We start from the raw sequence: 16,490 nt of genomic DNA, 5'->3' as shown, positions 1-16,490 counted from the left end.
TACTCTTTTATAAATATGGTGAATCAAACGAAGAAATCATTGTCACACATGATGGGTTCCTTTGATAGTCCGCCATATGTCACCTAGATGTATCTGTGTAACTGAGACTACTTTATCTATTCTCTGTAGGTGATGACTGTCTGTAGGCTGGTGTCAGTTGACGGTATGACGGCGTGGGTTTGCACGTAGAGCTGGCTGTCGTTTCTGATGTGTAGAAACGCCCGCTGGCTCTGCTTTTGAAACATATGGTTCTCTGTGAGGTGCCGCCTTTCCTGAGAGGATGAGATTTCACAGCACCGGCTGCACAGCAGAGCTTCCATATCAGACCTCTCCTTCTTACTGTGGTCCATCAGAGCGACATGAAACATCCCAAAACTCAAGGATATGTTCGGCCATTTTGTGTCAATCTTTATCTCTGCGTCCTCACCTGAAACAATCTTTTTTAAGGCAGGTCAGCATGTCCACTTGTACTGAGCATGCTCAGAGTGGGCAACCCTCATCCCTTCGTCCAAATGCTGAACAAAACACTGAGCATGTTTCTTTCAGGCAAACAGCATTCCCTGTGTCTTCTATCTTCAAAACTGGGTTGTGTAAGCCTGATGTTAACCCATGGAAATCAGCCCCCAGACTGAGAATTCCAACAGCCTGGTCACCTTGCATTTTCTTTCCTTTTTTCTGATATGCGGTCTATTATAGCGTATTACTCCATGTGGAATGTTTCATATACTGATTATAAGGGGCCGGTTCATAGTTGCTAATGCTCATTGCTTGACAGCCATGTCTTACAACATTTATCAGCGCAGATTGGAAAATGACACACATTAATGGTGTTTATGCTGTGTGGTGAATGCATTCCTTTCACGGCTTTCCCTCTGAATGATACGACGGGACACATTCTCTGTCTAAAGCCAGTGAAATCGTATGCATCGTATGCATTCCTTCGTGAAATTCATTTTTATTTAACCGGCTTCACAACGAAGCCAGATGCCTCTCTGAAATCGGGATGTTCTGAAGCTCATGCCACGCTCTCGATGAACGCTCAGCGGCGGAGCTCGCAGTGGCGAAAGGTCTCGGAGTGACTGTGCGATTACACGCTCCTCACCGCTCGACTAATTGTGCTGATGATGGATGTCTGACATTTCTCCCCTTCCTCACATAGCTTGAATGCTACGGGCTCCGTGTCAATAAATGTGTGTGTGCATCGGACACATACTGCTGCCTATGTGTTTGTGTGCGAGCGTATTGGAGAATTGGGTTTGCCACACTTGGTTATGCAGTGGTATTCTACAGGTTTAGAGGGGTCGTGTGTGTAACCATCAGTGTCGTTCTTCTTAAAGTTTGTATGTATCGATTAGCAGGTGTTTCACTCTGTCTGAGTGAACTGTGTAAAGGGTCTGTAGACTCTGATGTGTAGTTTTTACAGTCTATCGTGCCATACGTGGCAGCTATGATTGTAGTATGAACTGCTATCCATTGCCCAGAATAAGCACAGCTGTACATGGGGTAATTCTGTAAAGCTGTGGGGGTTGACCACTCCATTTTTTAAGAGCTAATATCTTGATTATTTTATTTCATTAAACGATTTTAAAATAAGAATAATGGATTGTGATTTTGTTATGCTGCTATATGACCCTGTCTTGGCTAGGTCTCATTTGTAAAAGAGGTTTTAATCTCAATGTGACTTCCTAGTCAAATAAAGGTTATAATCTCTAGAACAACGGATCCAAAGAGGCTCATTCTTTGCATGTTCTCTATTGAATATTCTCTATTGAGTGGGCTCCCCCCTACACCTCTGGTTGATTTTTCACGGAATGACTCCATGATGTATTCTGTGTATATTGTGTGTAGTAATTGTGTGTAATAATTGAGTGTGTTACGTACATAATATTCTGTGTGTACTGTTTGTTGCTGGGAATTAGGTAATTCAGGCCATACTGTGTATATTGTGGATAGATGTTCTTGTCTGTGCTGTGCTGTGCTGTGCTGTGCTGTATGAAGTGTGTGTACTGTGTGTGCTGTGTGCTCTGTGTGTTCTGTACATACTGCGTAGGGCCCCTGAACCCTGGCCCTGGAGGTTGGCGTTACTAAGAGCCTAATTGATTACACAGTTAATTCACCTCATCTGGTTTATTGGGTTTATCAGTCCCTCCAGGATGAGGGTTGGGCATCCCGACTGTAGACTTGTGCTGCCCCTGTCAATGTCCTGACTGACATTTGTCCTGTGGTGACGAAACAGAGATCAGTGGTTCCACAGCTTTATGTCCAGCAAGTCCAGACTAAACTGAACCCATCTCATCATAAACATACAGATGACTGTGCTTGTACAGAAAGAACTGGAGTTAGCTTATCAGGGTAATGTGTACCACGTAGAATGTACCATTTCCTCCAGTGTCTTTTGGGGATGGTGAAATGTAGCTCCCTAAGAAAAAATATTTTTTTGAAATAGTCTATTTTATTAGATGAGGAAATATTGTACCAAAAGTCAATGGGGGAGTACAGTTGAGCTGTTGAGCAGACCTTTTATGAATCATCATGACTTTTGCACTAGCAGCTGTGCCGTATTGTTGGGGCAGACGGCAGTAGTCTCGTACTCTCTCACAGTGCGGTTGGTACTTGAGTGGCAGTGGTGAATGCAGTGGTAGGATTATTTTATTATTATACTCATTTTTCAATATTAAAACTTGAGATCATTGATTCCTGGCTGCTCATCTTTTCATGTAAGTACAATAATTTAGAAGCTTTGCTAAAGACTGTTATTTGTTAAGTAGCTAACTTGACTTTTGGATTGCTCCCTATTTTTTAGCCGATTTAATTTAATCATAATCGTTGATGTTGGTCTTTATTGCACACATTCAAACCTTATGCCTTATAAGCCTTATATTCAAACACTGGTCACAATTTGTCACCTACATTGTATTTGTGTACATACACACACATTTACAATAATGCTCTGTGCCTGTTTGTGTGTGTGGGTATGTGTATAATTGTTTCTTCGTCAATATTTGGAGGTCATTCAAAAACCATCCTACTGGATGTAAATGCATTCATATCTTTCTTTGGATCTAGCATGAGGACAAAGATATGCCAAACACAATAAAGCACCTCATTCTCCCTCTTAGAGGTGTCACCAGGCCGCCCTCTGAGCTGGGCAGTGATTGGTTGGTTTGTTTGGTTAGTTGTGGGAGGGGCTCTAGAGGACTGTGCGAACATTGTGTTTACTAACAGAGAGAGTGTGTGGAGGTGTGACACACTCACACTTGCACAAGTGAAAAATTACGCCCGGACCATACCAAACCAAAGGTCTTATGTATTTATAGAATCACTATGAAGAAATGGCAGCTTGAAATAGTTGGCAGTTACTAGGATGCAAGAATAGGTCTGTCAGTTCTAATAAACTATGACCTAGTGTGATTTTGCGTTCTCTGATCGTTTGTGCACTTGCAGGGTTTAACACTACATGTACGCATGGGACCCGTTCTATCATAATCAGTCATGTCATATTATCATGTCACAACAGGAGTTGCATTGTTTGGAGGCTAGCCAGCTTGTCGCCAGTCATAAACAACCACATCAGCTGCATTCGTGGCTACATGTTAATATATTTGCTTTCATAGTCTGTATATCTTAATGTCAAGAGTAAATGTGCAGAGTAAAAATATAGTTTTAAAGGGTTTATACATAAGATGACAAGTGGTAGCCCTGGAGGTTCGTTAGCCCATTGTCGGTAGTCTGCCAGCCTCCCAACTCTCACAAAATTTTGAAGCCGTTCTCGAAAACATGGTTTGGTGGCGCTCAAAATGAAATGGATCTCAACTTCCTTGATATTTGAAGTAGAGAGATAACTTTGGTATTGTTAATCGTTTCATTCTCCTCTTTCGGTTAGTTAAAACTCAAAATACGTTTTGGGGTCAATACGACTGATTTTGATAGAGCAGGCCAGAAAAACCAAAATGGTTGTAGTGTAGTCGTATGTGTACAGTAGTTCTGTTGCCAAATGCAAAATTAAGAACATCTTTCCCTCTCAGTTCAAATATGTTTTTCCTGACTAGAGTTTCTGAAGATGGAAAGAGAGAGGGTTTCCTCTCCAAAGCAGGCCCTAAACAAGAGGTCAGGCTGAATAATGTGGGCTACTGTTTATGTAAAGTGCATCAGTAAACATTTACTTTTATGACAACCCAAACATGATTTTACTGCGGGAGGAGCCACGAGTTCCAAAGGTCATTAGTCGTAAATTTGACTGGATCGCTGTCCTCAGTGTTTGAACTGAGTGAGTGAGTGAGTGAGTGAGAGAGTGAGAGAGTGAGAGAGTGAGAGAGTGAGAGAGTGAGAGAGTGAGAGAGTGAGAGGATGTGTGCATGAGTGTATGCATGCATGCGTCCGTATGTGTGTGTGTGCACCAAGTTTGTGTTGCATAAATACAGCTGTCCTTATTTATGACTGCCTCGTCATTAGAACAGGGAGCTGATATGTTTGCACCTGTGTTCATCACATTAATGTCGCTCCGGATCATAAATACCGTACTAAATATAGACCTGACAAGTGCAAGATCCCAGGATCATTATAGCCAGCTTCCTAGAGGGAGTCATCTGAGACTGTGCTTTTGTGGGAATTTCACAGGACATCTCTTATATGAGCCGGCATAGGACGTACATGTTACACAATGGCATGTGTGTAAGTACGGTTTGTACGACAGCACTTCAGTTTGCTCACTGCTGGAAAGGCAGCATTAGCACCCCCTGCTGGATGCATTGCATAATGTGATACATTTACTTGTGTCCAATAAGTATGCAGCATTTGTTGTATGCTAAGTTTTCAATCTAAACAGGGGGTGGGGAAAGGACAAACTTCTTAGCGAAAATGATTTCTCATAGCTTCGGCTGAATGTTATGAATACTGTTGAGTCAGTCAGCTCACTAGATACTGTACACAAGTATCTAATATCTGACCTCCAGGTTCAAATGGATTAACACTGGAGAGTAAGTGAGACTCCGATACGATATCACTGCTGACTAGACCATTCCCCCACCACAGTGTCTCAGTACTATGATTTTTTGTTGTTGCTTGGTAACATTTACGTTTAAGCCATTAGCAGATTATCTGTGTGAGATGCACAAGGTTTTGCAGCCAGACTCAATGCCCCATTCTCTACAGAGAATATTCTGAGATCAGGTTATGATTTTAGAATTTCAATTACAGGATTGACAGAGAGTGTTAGGAGTGAAGTCTGTGCTGACTTAAAACGGACAGGTGGTAGAGAAAGGTAACTGGGTGAGAGTGATGTAATGAGATGACAGTGCCAGCATTACTATTTCTAGCTAGCTTCTATTATTCTGGGTGCATTGCTGCTTGTGCTAGTCTATATGTACAGTATACTTTCATGCCTAAACCTATAACTAAACCACAACAAAGGTGCACATTATATCTTTCAACGATGGTAGTTTGACAGAGATGCTGCAGCATCAGGTTAACAATGGCAGCTGGTCAGGTGGTTAGAATCAGACTCCTGTGGAGCCCAGGCATGTCAGGGACTCCCCAGGCATGGTCTCAAAGGCGACGCCACCACTTCCCATTTCTGATGATGGCATGGAAAAGCGCAAAGTGTGGCTTTCTGTTTTCATATCAAGCCATTTTGCACTTTGGGGCTTAATATTCTATTTATTTATTTTTTAGCACCTGTCCTTTCAGTTCCTTTTTCTGAGTTTCTTATTATTATCTCACATGCAGCGTGTTTCCTTTTAATGCACACATATTCTTCCCTCGTTGCAACAAATTGTTTCAAAAATGATAATGATCTATTTGAAGTGGATAATTTCATCGATTACATGGCTTTCGTCGCTCGTCATGCTTGTAGTGGAGTTGCAGAAACCCATTGGGAATGTCAGTTAAGGACCCCGCGTGAGAGAAGGGTGTTGTTGTGGTCTCATCGGCCCCTGGCAGACCATGCAAATGAAGGTCAAAAAGTTCATGTGTGCAGGTGATGCAATTATCTTAAATAAGGCTTACCATAGTGTAAATCTATGGAAATACCAGCGCTGCTATGAGCCAGGGCTGTGTTTGACCGGCTAATTAGTACGATTATCGCACAGCTGCATTGGCTGGAAAGCCTTATCAAAAGGATCACTCCCCGGGAATACCTCGTCTCGACAGCTTCCACACAGCGAGATCTCTTTATTTTTTGGGGTTGGGGGGTTCAGTCTGGAGGAGGATACTTCTAAATTTACTCCTGGAAGTGGACCGGGGGGGAGTGGGAGAAGAGGCGCGTATAAAATCCAAAATACCTGTGTCGATCCAAAATGCTGTGCATGACCCATACTTATAGTATGTGTGGCATCACATTTACATCCAAACTCCAAACATGTACATCCTGAATAAATCAAACTGGTTGATTCCTCACTGAATCCTCTGAACACTGAGGAACTTTACTGAAACTTTGGTTGTTAAATGCTTCTAGAGACCAGTCGGATTAGGCTACAGAGAGGTAGACCGGTAATGCTCGACCTTGCATGAGGGGTGCTTTGCGCGGTTGAGTTGTGGTTTTGATCTAAGGGTAGTCATTGGCCCAGAAGTGTTTGAGTGTGAAAAGTGGGCCCTTGTGTCGGGTTAAGCAGGTCACACTGGGGCCTACCCTGCTCCTGACCAGCCTCGCAGGTCAAAGAGCCCGGCGTGTAGCTCCAGCCATGTGAAAATGTGGGTGGCACGTACTCCGGAATTGTTCACATTTCTCCCGACGTTCCTGGCGGAGTTATCTGCTTAGTGGCAGGAATGGGAGGTATGGAAACAGCCGCGACTAATGGAACACGCTGAACATGAGGAGAAAACCTACGAGTTCTGTCCTTAATGTGAATCCCTGTTCTCATTCAGAAATACATGGTGTTCATCGAGCCATCCAGTCTACATTTTAAAAGAAGGACTTCCTGTGCATTTCATTTATGACTTTAAACTGCAGTAAAATGTTTACTTCCAGAAAATGGAAAACATTATAGTCATTTATAGGAATATTTATTCTTCCATTTGTATGCCTGTTTATTGAATGCTCTCTCTCTTCTCTCTCCTCTCTCTCTCTCTCTCTCCCCCATCTTTTCATCTGCCTGAAAGCGACACTCAGAGGTGTCACCCATCTTATTAAAGCTGCGCCTCTCAAAATAATGTGGTTACCTGTCTGTAGTGTTTGTGTCCTGATCTGAGTGTGCTCCTCTCTCCTCCGCTCTCCTCCTCTCTCCTCCGCTCTCCTCCTCTCTCCTCCGCGGCCGCAGTAACCCGTCGGAGCAGCATGGCTCCTCGAAGGCCCCGGCGAGCGTGTCAGCGATGACCTCACGGGTGCTCCTGCGGCAGCAGCTGATGAGGGAGCAGCTGGCGGAGCAGGAGCGGCAGGAGCAGCGCAGACAGAGGCAGGCCTCGCTCTTCCCCGGGCCCCAGACCCCCGCCATCAACGTCAGCGCGCCCCCCGGCCTGGCCCCCGCCACGCAGGTCCCCATGGAAGTGCTCAAGGTAACGCCCCGCTTCCTGTGGGTCCTCACCTGCAAGGCTGCCTCTCGCCTGGCCGTCGTAGTGACACGGAGGACCTGCTTTAGTAATTTAACTGCGTTTGGCTATCAGTGGAGTTCCACTGTGTTTGTGACTGGGCTAACACTACGGCCTTGGTGGATATTAGCAGGTGGGCGATGATGCTGAATTCTTGTGTTGTGTTGCGGAGAGAGAGGGTGTGTTTTCACTTTGCCCTCCGTAACCTCTGTGGCTCATTTAGCCCAAGTGTGCTGCAATGTAGGAGAAGAAAAAAAAAATCTAGCCCGACCAAATGAACTGTGCTCAAATCCATACGGGGATTAGCTTTCTAGAGAGAATTCCTCTTTAATGCAGGCTGTATTTCCAGCCTCCTGGCATTAGACGGGTTTAATCCTATTTGCTCAGCTACGTTGACGCGCATTCGCTGCTTTGATTCCTCGGCCGTCCGGTGGACTACAAACTGATGCTCGTATTTCGGCGGGGGATAAAAATGTTACAATTACTCCAAAAATGAGCATGCAGCCCAGAATACACCCAACTGTCGTGATCTGGTAAGAGCGGCTTCGAGTGTTCGCAGTGTCTGCGGTTCGCTTTTGGGAATAGAAATGAGGGCGGCGGCTCTTAATGGAAATTGACATTCACAGCAGCCTGTGGAAGTGTAAATGTTTGACACTCAACGATTCTTCTTAATGAATATGCAAATTTCAACAGTGAGAACCGAAGGTACAATTTTAGAACTTCTAATTTTATTGTACTGCAAGTGAAAGGTCATCATTGCATGGTTTTAAATGAAAGGAGAACAGATACTGGTGCTAGCTATATGTATATTGACTGCTTCATGTCCATTAGGAGAACGTGAATTGCGTTCACTGCTAAAGGGTTAAATTAGAGGGTCTGACTCTAAGAATGGTACAAATGTGCAGACAAAAAAGTTGATGTTATTTACGTGCTATATTTGACAGCATATTCTTATTTTGGACAAAACGATACATTCAGATCAGTCATTTACAGCTGAAAGATGATCTGAACTGGAGATGGGTTAGGTTTTAAAGTTTTGCAGTGTTTTCAGATTCATTTGCATTCATTAATTATCATTACACTACTAAGCCAGATGCCTTTGACAGTTTGTTTCAACTATACTTGATGCACCATCTCTACTAAACATTTTACATGTGTATTCACTCTGATGTGTAGTTTTTTTTTCTTTTTTTTTTCTTTTTCACTTTTTTTTTGTTAAAATTCCTGATTATGAAATGCCGTATGATTTAGTGACATTATCCATTGATTTGGCGATCTTAAAGCAATATCATTTAAAAAATACCCACCAGAAACTGAAATCTTCATAGGTTAATCTTCAGCAAGTTGTCATTTTTCTTGATTACAGATGGAGTACCTCTCCTTTATGCTTACTTAATTTTAGTTGTTTGTAAATGGTGTTTCTTCATTGAGCAGGTTTAAATACCATTGAACAGTTTTCATAATCCATGTACAACTATGACCACTACTGTGGAGACCTTTGTATGTAATAGCATTTAACGGTGTAACAACTTTATGGAATGGTTGACAGTTCCAAATAGTGTTCATTATTCTTCCATGTTGGCACTGTCTGTTCCTTTTATCTAATTTATGTCGCCATTTTCTTCTTGGATGTTGAATTCCGTCATGGAAAAAGAATGCTTGTACTCGGACTCAACTGCATCAGCATAGAGGCATGATACAAAATGGTCTCGATAATGTCAACCCAAGCGTGCCATGGACAAATCAAAATAATTGAATCTCCGAACCGGTGAGGTTAGCTTGTGGGCTCAATCCTATTGCTTACTCATGCCAAATGTACAGATGGCCACCCACTGCCCGTGTGTCAGGTCTCGTCTCAGTGAATGAAGTGCAGGAATCCTGTGAGCACTTGAGCAACATCAAAGGACGAGTGTTTTCTCTGTGTGTACGCGGACTATTTAGGTAGGTGTGCAGCGAACCATATAAAGACGTTACGTGTAATTGCGTACATTTAGCATTTTTTTTGAGAACCCTCCTTTCACATATATGCATGTTCATCTATTAAAGCTTATAGAAACAAGGCCAACGACAGCCATTACCAACTGCACGATTCTATCAGCTTTCCACTGTGACTTCAAAGGGGAGCTGACCGCTTAAGAGACTGGAATTTTTTGAGTGAAAATGTGCAGCTAATGAAACGCGAAGATCCTACCGAGGCAATCGGTTATTGTGGTCACACTTCTCCGGCAGCTTTCCTTCTCCACAGACATGCACCACAGACGCTGGCCAAATTGGCAATGCCTCATTTACAATAGCCTAACTTTGATACAATTTCAGAAATGTTGCACACTTAATTACTGTAACCGGCCCTTTACAACTGCCACATCGCTCATTGAGACGTTGCCGTTTTAGTTGCATTTTAGTTTAGACATCACTAAAGTCACTTTCAGTGGCTGTGAAAACACATTTATTGTGTCATTCTTCAAAAAAAAGAAAAAGTTTTTAATTTTTAATAATTGATTTAAAAGGCGCAATCAATGCAGATGCTCCTTAGACTGCAATGATCTTTTGTTATCACAATGGCCGTGGAAATTCTATTGAAATGTGACAGCTTAAATGCAAACGTATTGTGCCAGTGGAATTTGCCTGGATTGATTATGGGGGTCTGCATGGTTGAACATGATACAATTGGTTAATATGCATGGAGTCAAACTTCTTCACGGTGAAATATTGGATGAGTGAAGAACGTTCCTGGGTGATGGATCGTGCGAGTACAAAGGACATACTTGTATTTTTTTGCTTCAAAAAGGCTCCTCTCTCAAGTGAAGGAAACAACCAAACATAATCAAGTTTACAGATGTGACCAGAACTCGCTCCTGTAGCCCGCGTCTTAACAGGTGTGACACTGTTCATGCAGTCCGTCTGCAAGCAGTGGCTGCAATAATGAACTGCATTCACAAGCAGAATATGACAGGTTAGAGCCCAGCGTGGAATAGGGCTGTTGTGTAATTTAGCGACTCTGTTGTTTCAGCCCTGCGCTCTAAATGGATAATAAGTACGCCATGTAAGTCCCCTCAATCAGTGCATCTGTTAAGCCGCTGTTTCCCAACCCTAGTCCCGTGTACCCGCTGCGTTTCCTGGTGTTCCTTCCAGATGCTTTTAATTAGGTGTGATTAAGCTGCCCACTGAGTTGGTATTTTGGAGCTGCGTGAGTGCCACCGTTTGGTATGTTCATTCCTGTTTTCTGTGCTCGTGTTGGTCGACTGAACGAACAGGGGCAGGATCAGTCATTTGTGGGTTGTTGGTCAGTACAAATCACAAAGTGCATGGTCACAAACACAAAGTGCATGTGTAACATGCAGCACTTGCAACATTGAACTTGAATGCCCTCCTCTCCAGTTTAGTTGCATGGCAAGAAACAAACCTGGGATTTAAAAAAGATATATATATATATATATTATGTGTACAGGAGGCCGCACAGAAAGATGAAATGGTTTATGTCTGCATACAGTTTTCTTCTTCAGAGAATGCATCTCTACACTGCTGACAGACCACAGGTGAACAGCAGTGTCACGCTCAGTTCCAGAGACACATACAGTACATGGAGACAGGAGAGCAAACTCTTTGATAATCTTTGCTCTTTTGATTGTCCTACAGAATAAGCACTGGCTGTAGATAACCCAGAGATGACCCCTGAGACCCAGGTCTAACTATTTCACACTGAAGGGATAATTAACTTATTATTCACATATTATTTCAGCTTTAGTGTATGTTTGTGATTGGACCAGATGGTTTTTCTGTGCAACTAAGGATATTTTAGATTCTACATTGTATTCAAAAACAACCTTTCATTTGAAAGGAATGTGGAAACCACAACCCTGCATTCAATTTTCAATTCAATTCAATTTTATTTGTATCGCGCTTTTCACAGTAGACTTTCACAAAGACGTTTTACAGAAAGGAACACGGGAAATATCAGCCTAAGCCCCCAAATAGCATATGAGGTAAATTACTCCCTGGTAGGAGGGCGGGCGACATGGCTCATGCAGTAAGAGCAGTCGTCTGGCAGTTGGTGGTTCGATCCCCCGCCCGGGCTGTGTCAAAGTGTCCCTGAGCAAGACACCTAACCCCCAAATGCTCCTGACGAGCTGGTCGGCGCCTTGCATGGCAGCCAATTGCCGTTTGTGTGTGAGTGTGTGTATGAATGGGTGAATGAGAAGCATCAATTGTACAGCGCTTTGGATAAAGGCGCTATATAAATGCCAACCATTTACCATTTACCCTCAAACAGTGGTGAGAAAAAACTCCCCGATGGGAAGAAATCTCGAGAGTAACCCAGCTATAGGGGAATGCCCATCCTCCACTGGCCTATAGGTTAAGATGGTAACAGTTCAGGTATTGAGCTAGCAGGTAATCTAGAAAGTCCACATGGGTGGATGTAGAGCATGCATTAAATTGTGTAAACTAATTTTAATTTCTCTGAACATTTCATTCCCGAACATTCCTTTGTTTGGTTAGATTCATTGCTTGCTTTAGTGTTTGGCCCCCTCAAAATATGACCCACAATCTGCTGCACATCCCTGGTGAAGGAATGTGTAGGTGATGTGTGTTTGGCTGCTAGAAATATGCTTGTACAACTGCTGATGAGGATTTATTTTTATTCTCTACTCCGGCATTTTAGTGCCACTTAAGGAACATACAATTGTGAAATGTTTTTGTTTAGCATGAACACCCTTTCTTTCATCAAAGACATTTCTCTGAAAACAATGACGAACAGCACAGTGCTGTGAAATGGTGGTAGACTCATGCCATCATTCCATTGACAGCTCATTAGCTCAGCTCAGCTAATTAGTAACTCCAGTTGGAAGAAAACCAACATACACCTTGTGCACTCTGTGAAATGCTGCGCTAGCCTAATGAATTGATATAGCAAACATAGTAGGTTTTGCACAATATTTTAGGTATCTTCACTAAGCACTATTTTAACTGCAATTTAGTTAGAAAACTAGCCACTCCATAACCTGTGTAAAATGGTGTTGCGTTTGATAAGATATTGCAGTGTGAAGTTCATGCTGGACACGTGAAGGTCATACACTCACAATGCATATATTTATACATCTAGTAGCTGGATGTACACTCAGTGATCACTTTATTAGGTAGACCTGTACACCAGCTTGTTAATGCAAATATTTAATCAGCCAATCATGTGGTAGCAACTCAATGCATGAAACCACGCAGATGTGGTCAAGAGGTTCAGCTGTTTTTCAGACCAAATGTCAGAATGGGGAAGAAATGTGATCTTAGTTCCTTTGACCGTGGAATGATTGTTGCTGCCAGACAGGGTAGTTTCAGTATCTCAGAAACTACTGATCTTCTGGGATTTTCAAGCAAAACTGTCTAGAGTTTGCAGAGAATGGTGTGAAAAACTAAAAACATCCAGTGACCCGCAGTTCTGCGCAAATAACCACACGTTACAACAGCGGTATGCAGAAGAGCATCTCTCTGAACACCCAACACGTAAAGCCTCTAAGTAGGTCCACTGCAGCAGCAGAAGTCTAAAAAATAGGTCTAATAAATACCTAATAAAGTGCTCACTGTGTGTATATTTCACTGCTTAAACACAATGACAAAAAGTGGATGTACATGGATGTTTGTATCACTCCAATACCTCCTCTCAGCTTTTTACTGAGATTTCTAACTTCATCCCTTAGTATATACACAATACCAATAGTTTGGGAACAGGCTAGTTAACTACTGGCAAATGTAGCTCTTCTATCTGAGTTGCATCAGCCTTAGATCCTTTATCCACTCTCCCAGGGGTTAGGCCATCGCACTGACCCAATCAAAGGTGACAAACTGAAGAAATTCTTGTCATTCAGGAGGTACTTAAATGCATTTTTCGCTGTCTGAATTAGCCCCAGAAAGCGCTGGTTTGGCCAGGATCGCTGGGCAGTTTGAACCCGCCTGTCTATGATTAGATTAGAGCCCCCTTAAAGCTCCGCGGGCAGGCGAAAATTAGCTTAGAGGTACCAGGCAGAGCTGCAGGGCCATAAAAGTGAAAACATTAAGCTCCGATGAGTTTTTGTAAAGACTGATTGGTCCCTTAATTAGCCACATAACCTCTAACCTTTGAGAAATAAGTAAGGGATAACTTTATGGATCAAGACAAAGGCAAGCACAGTTTTACCACACACTGAACACTAATTCAGCAAAGAATGCTGGTAATTAGGCCTGCTGCTTTCATTCTTGGGCTTATTTAAGGGAAAAGAGCACAATGCTTAGAAATAATGACTGCAGGATCATATTCACTGAGTTTAGTGTCATTGTTCTCAGTGACAAAAGATAATTTGCACTGGTTTTCTGAGTAACTGCCTGTACCAAATCAACTACTGTTACTGCTACTTTTTTCAATTTAACCACACATTATTTCACTGATTTTTTGTGTTTGTTGGATCCTAGCATGTAATTGGAAGTCAAAGTTAAGGGTAAATATTGATCAGATAAAGACAGTAAATTGGCAGCTTGTATTTACTGTATTTACTCATTGTAAATGAGATAAATACCACAGATGAAAGTGCTCATTGTGGCTCAGTGCCTGTAGCCCTGTATATCTGTGGTAGGTTGTTTACTTTTTTAAATGCAACTTCTTCATGTATGTAGGGCTCACTGTTAATGCCTTTGCATTTTTTAAAGGTGAGTAATGTGTATAATGGTGATTAACATACTGGCAGGTTAAGGTGGCTGCTACATATCATAATTTAATATTTGTCATTCTTATGGCAATGCGCTGACGTGTGTACCAGAGACTGTTTAGTACACGCCTACTGTTACCTAATACCATCATTAGCAATTGCATAACTATCTTTTTTCCACAGTTGAGCTAAAAACGAATTGGCCTGGATTTAATCAATATTATCCTGAACTTTGGCTTGCAAATAAATGCCAAGTTGGCTAGTAAATATTTGGGAGTGCTGAACTCACCAAAGTGTTTATGTGTGTTTTACTTTGTGAAATTTAAGATAAAATGTTGAGTGAATATAGGTCATATTATACCACTTCATGTAATCATAATCCTCTGGCTCTTATTAAAACAATTAAGAGTTTACTCGTTATCATTACTCCGTTACTGTTGCTGTTACTGAAACTTACAGATGAAGCAGTGCCTGTGCTACACTGGTGTGCAGGGACAGAAATATGGACAGCAGGGTTGGGGAAAGAGTAGTTGCCCTGATTAACACAGCTGGGGCGTAGTTAGCGTTTACTACCTGCGGTGAGCACAAATGGGGATTTATTTGACCTGTAAGCTTCACCTAACTGGCTGCAGCTGAAGTAGCAGAGCTGTCAGGTCCTGCTCGCAAGGCTGGCCGATCTTTTGGAACGGATTATTCGTTGCCTTGGTATGGTCTAAATCAGCAAGCTTTTCACTGATTAAATAGTCATTTTAAATGGATTTTTTTAAGCATGCATATGGCATTTACAAATATTGCTCTCTGTCATTTTGTGAAAAGACTCAAATCTTGCCCTTCTGTTATTTTTCTTGAAGCGTCTAGCTACCTCACTGCAATGCTTATCAGTTCCCAGTCCAGCACGCATCGATTAACTTCAGTTCATGTGGAAAAATGCCCATATCTCCTAGGCTAGCAAGAAATCAACGATGCACTATTTAAGCCAAGCTGCCTCATGGACCAGCTCCAAAAGATTCTGAAAGTGCTCATTGTACATTCAACATTTATGCCTGTTATAGTTCAACCCTGAACAATGTGGACATTTGTATGTATTATATGAAGCTAAGCAAAGTTTAGTTGAACTCACCATTAGTGGCATAAAATTCCTTTAGTCTGTCAGTGTAATTGACTATTAATTTCCCTCCTTTAAATTGCATGCCGTGAGTACATATGCAGAACAGCAAAATATGTGTTGCAGGCATTGGTCTCCAGCTCAGGTCAAAAAGGAATGGGAGATTAGCATAAGGGAAAATACAGGTCAGGGAACTCTGCTTATGTACCCTCTGACCTTTTATGTTGTTACTTCTTAATGCTTTCATATACTCTGCTAAAGCGAATCTTTCAGAAATGTGCTTGTTTCTGCATTAAATTAGTCAACTACTAAATATTGAATTGTATACTAAAAATTGATTTAAATGTGCTTGCCACATTCATTCTGTTCTCTGTTGTGAAATGTGTGAAAGTGCAGGCATGTTGTAGCAGATATGTACATTAGATAGGATTAAGATTGTGTCAGCGTGACCTCTCCCTGACCCTCGTTTTTGCTTTGTAAGAAAAACAACTGCGGATGTTATAGCGAATTACTCCGACTTGCGCTCCTGCGATACCGCTGCTTCAGGAAGGCCCCGGAACAAACGCTTTCTCTGCAGTTGACTTTTAAATACCATCTGATAGGCCTGGCAGCATGGTATTCTGCCCTGAGAGGACAGGCCTGTGCTTTCTGCTCGTCTGGTTGGTGGCCGCGATGACCTTCTGAATGTACGTCTGCAGGCCAGGCTGCATAGTGCTCTGCCATTGTGTACGTTTCCTACTTCCTTTGGGCAGAATGCGCTCTGGGGTTTATGCTTTGTCATAATCATTACCCAACAAAACAGGCCTTTGTTGAAATGCTGAGAAAGGCTACATTGGTGAGAATTTCTGAGAATCTGGTCTGGGCCTTAGTTTACGGCCAGGTTGTGAAAACGTAAATATCTGTATTCAGCATGTTAATGGTACTGTTGACCTTTATAGCTGGCACGCCAAGGTGGTGATGATGATGAAAATGACGCTGATGATTCGTAGTACTGCAAGTATCAGTCTTCATGCCATCAGAATCATTGATATAAGTACAATAGCAATAACCAGAGACCAAGAACAGAATGACCACCGACACCATGAAAGAAGCCTTTCACCGACACCATCACCTCAACACCTCAACACAAAATTAAGCATCTGAAGTACGCAAAAAAAAAACATTGAGGAGCATGAAGCCTTTTGGAACAATGT

The 16,490-nt window shown here is 42.3% G+C and overlaps 1 protein-coding gene across 3 annotated transcripts in view; it reads left to right on the top strand.

The window, feature by feature from the left end:
* Positions 1 to 16,490, top strand: part of mitfa (melanocyte inducing transcription factor a) — a 44,834-nt gene that overhangs the window by 11,415 nt on the left and 16,929 nt on the right. For all 3 annotated transcript variants that reach the window (XM_061219210.1, XM_061219209.1, XM_061219208.1), the window contains exon 2: positions 7,254 to 7,488. In XM_061219210.1, the coding sequence (XP_061075194.1) occupies positions 7,254 to 7,488 (235 nt within the window). The remainder of the gene's footprint in view (positions 1 to 7,253; positions 7,489 to 16,490) is intronic.

Source organism: Conger conger, chromosome 14 (genome assembly GCF_963514075.1).
Source record: "Conger conger chromosome 14, fConCon1.1, whole genome shotgun sequence".
In the NCBI taxonomy this organism is placed as follows: Eukaryota; Metazoa; Chordata; class Actinopteri; order Anguilliformes; family Congridae; genus Conger; species Conger conger.
This window is presented reverse-complemented; position numbering and strand designations above follow the sequence as displayed.